A 3,828-nucleotide genomic window follows, 5' to 3' on the forward strand; every position below is an offset into this window, starting at 1 on the left:
ACTGTCAAGGCCGCACGCACACACGAACACACACACACACACACACACACACACACACACACACACACACACACACACACACACACACTGATGATGATGATGAGGAGGAGGAGGAGGAGGAGGAGGAAGAGGAGGAGGAGGAAGAGGAGAAGGAGGATGAGGAGGAAAAGCAAAAGTTAAAAGAAGAGAAAGAAGAAGAAGAAGAAGAAGAAGAAGAAGAAGAAGAAGAGGAAGAAGAAGGAGGAGGAGGATATGGAAAAGGATGGAAACTGGATCACAAGACGAGACGAGGAAGAGGAAGAGGAAGAGGAGGAGGAGGAGGAGGAGGAAGAGGAAGAGATGGAGGAGGAAGACTAATAAAAAAAAAAGAACAAGAAAGTAAAACAACAATAAGAACATAAAAAAGCAGACGGAAAAAAAGAAGAAAAGAAGAAGAAGAAGAAGGAAAAGAAGAACAATTAAGAACAAAAACAAGAAAACGAAAAAAAAAACAAGAAGAAGAAGAAAAAGAAGAGGAAGAAGAGGAAGAAGAAAAAAAGGAGATAACTCAGATAAGGAGGATATGGAGAAGGATGAGAACTGGATCACAAGAAGAGGCACGCAGGAAGAGGAGGAGGAGGAGGAGGAGGAGGAGGAGGAGGTTAAGGATGACAGAGAGGTCTTGGGCAATAAGGTCACCTGAGAGGGAGACACAAGGTAAGACAAGGCTAGGACAGGTATACGTGATGCAAGGTGTGTGCGTGTGTGTGTGTGTGTGTGTGTGGTGATGGTGCAAGCTTGTGGATGATGATAAAGAAGAGAAGAAGAGGAAGAAAAAGAAGAAGAAGAAGAAGAAGAAGAAGAAGAAGAAGAAGTAATCCACGTCAAATGAAAGTGAAAGGAAAAGGAAAAGTTAAAAATGAAGAGAAGGAGGAGGAGGAGGAGGAGGAGGAGGAACAAAGGATGTAAACAGAGAAGAATAAATAAATGAGACAAAGAAATAAGAAGAAAAACACACGAGAGAGAGAGAGAGAGAGAGAGAGAGAGAGAGAGAGAGAGAGAGAGAGGACATATAAGGCCGCCAGATCAAGCCTCGTGCTCACTTCTTCGTTGACCTCTCTTCCTCCTCCTCCTCCTCCTCCTGGTCCTGCAGTGATATCCTTCTCACTCCTACGGGTTCCTGCAGCTCCTTCGTCATGCTGGGAGCGCTGGTGAGTGAGCCTGCCAGGACCCACCACCATCGCCACCACCATCGCTACCAACATTGCCTCAACCACCATCGCTGTTTTCCCCCACCGTTGCTATTATTTCCTATGTTTGTGGATCTTCTGAACTGGAAAAGATCTAAGTGCTTGTGTGTCTGTGTGTATGTAGTGGTTGTCGTTATGGTGATGGTGGGTGTGACGCTGTAGTGGTGATCAGACGCGGACGGAACACCTCTCATCTGGGGGACGAAAACTGTTTGCCGGAAAAAAATGTTTTGCCTGTAAATTCAAGCAATTATATATATATATATATATATATATATATATATATATATATATATATATATATATATATATATATATATATATATATATATATATATATATATATATATATATGAAAGTTAATTGCTAAATTTGACCCATATTTCTGCAGTGTTGCCGACGCATAACGTGTACCAGTACTAGACACGTACAGTTTATGAGGCTGCCCATTATTACGTATGGGATGTTCAGTTCAGCCTCTCGGCACTGGCTATTAATTAAGACAGAAAAGTACAGTTTAGGCCTATCTATTCTTAAGGGAGGCTAAGAGTAAAATGGCTAATATGAAAAACCACCCAAGGGCCACATTTTGCCCACGAGCCGCCAGTTCAGTAGTCCTGTCAGGCCGCTACGATGGCTGCTCCGCCCGAAAATTTTTGATCTTCTAGAATGTGGTGGGCTGCAGCACCCTTAGGCTCCCCGGTTCGTACCCCTTTGGTGGTGATGGTCGTGGTGGTGGTATCTGGTTCAGTAATGTCAGTGGTGGTCGTAGTGGTGCTTGGCGACTCACGAGTGGTGACGATGGTGGCGAGAACAGTGGTGATGGTGGCAGAGAGCGAACCGTCAGGAAAAGGTTAGAAAAGTTCATGGATAAGGAGGACACAGTTTTTCGTGTTAGAATTGTCAGCCGTTGCAGAAACATTACGGCCTTATGTTTTCTGCTAGTTCTCTTCTGTCTCTCTCTCTCTCTCTCTCTCTCTCTCTCTCTTTTTAATATTTCAAAACCGTAGCGTTCATTTTAAACGTATAAATCTCTAAGACAAAAATATGTGCGCTGAAAAGGTTTGCTCATTTACTTATCTTCTTTAGACAGCAAAGTCGGGTGCATACATTAAAGCTACGCGTGGCCTCGGTGCTCATCTCCTTCACATCGACCCTTGCGTTTGTGAAGGGAAGTAACCCATCACCCCGGGACAAAGCGTTACCACAGTTTACCTTCCCCAGGTTTCCCCAGGTACCCAATTATCGACCAGTCCGAAAGAGATGAACAGCTGGGTGGGTGGGTTACGCGCCGACTACCCAACCCACCCCAGTGAATTCGTATCTAGGGACGCTAAACATTCCACCACATAGGGTCATAGGCGGATAGTGTGCCGGTCTAAATATATCCCAGACCATCGTATACATTTGTGAGACATGAGACACGTGACCTCAAGGACGGTGGGAGCCCTGGTTAACATAAATAGTAACAATCATCGGTGCAGACCTGTTCCTGACTCCTTGGGCAACACTCTCTAAGCAGGTCCAGCTGTGAAAGTGATTTTGGCGACTTAGTGAGCCTTGCCTTGACCCACGTGCAGGAAATCAATGCATTCATTTTAGGATCCGCACAAATATGGCATCAGGTTTAATTTCTAGAAGCGTCACTAATGGAACTTAAGAAAACAGGAATATATGGAGTCTGCAAGAGGTTAGGACTATACATATCAGCTCCTTTAAAACCACACCTACTGGGTACTGATTTTAATTTCTAGAAGCGTCCCAACAGAACATAAGAACACAAGAACATTGGGAGTCTGCAAGAGGTTAGGACTAAACAAGGCAGCTCCTTTAAAACCACACCTACTGGGTACTGATTTTAATTTCTAGAAGCGTCCCAATAGAACATAAGAACACAAGAACATTGGGAGTCTGCAAGAGGTTAGGACTATACATATCAGCTCCTTTAAAACCACACCTACTGGGTACTGATTTTAATTTCTAGAAGCGTCCCAATAGAACATAAGAACACAAGAACATTGGGAGTCTGCAAGAGGTCAGGTCTATACAAGGCAGCTCCTTTAAACCTAACCCTACATATTGGGTATTGGGTTTAATTTTTAGAAGCTTCAATAATAGAACATAAGGAGTCTGCAAGAGGCCGGTAGGTCTATACAAGGCAGCTCCTGTAAACCTAACCCCACCTCTTGGGTATTGGGTTTAATTTCTAGAAGCGTCACTAATAGAACATAAGAGCATAAGAGTTAACAAAAGAACCTAAGGAGTATGCAAGAGGCCAGGTCTATACTATGAAGCTCCTATAAACCCAACCACACCTTTTGAGTATTGGGTTTAATTTCTAAACCCAACCAGACCTTTTGGGAATTGTGTTTAATTTCTAGAAGCTAAAGCAATAGAACATCAGGAGTATGCAAGAGGCCGTAGGTCTACACAAGGCAGCTCCTATAAACCCAACCACACCTTTTGAGTATTGGGTTTAATTTCTAAAAGCTTAAGCAATAGAACATAAGGAGTATGCAAGAGGCCGTAGGTCTACACAAGGCAGCTCCTGTAAACCTAACCACATCTATTGGGAATTGGGTTTAATTTCTAGAAGCGT

The 3,828-nt window shown here is 43.5% G+C and overlaps 1 protein-coding gene across 1 annotated transcript in view; it reads left to right on the top strand.

The window, feature by feature from the left end:
• Positions 1-1,041: 1,041 nt before the first annotated feature.
• LOC126986293 (protein TsetseEP-like) overlaps positions 1,042-3,828 on the top strand; it is an 11,685-nt gene continuing 8,898 nt past the window's right edge. The window contains exon 1 of the mRNA XM_050842272.1: positions 1,042-1,190. Coding sequence (XP_050698229.1) covers positions 1,176-1,190 — 15 coding nt within the window. The 5' untranslated portion in view covers positions 1,042-1,175. The remainder of the gene's footprint in view (positions 1,191-3,828) is intronic.

This window comes from Eriocheir sinensis, chromosome 61 (genome assembly GCF_024679095.1).
Source record: "Eriocheir sinensis breed Jianghai 21 chromosome 61, ASM2467909v1, whole genome shotgun sequence".
NCBI lineage: Eukaryota > Metazoa > Arthropoda > Malacostraca > Decapoda > Varunidae > Eriocheir > Eriocheir sinensis.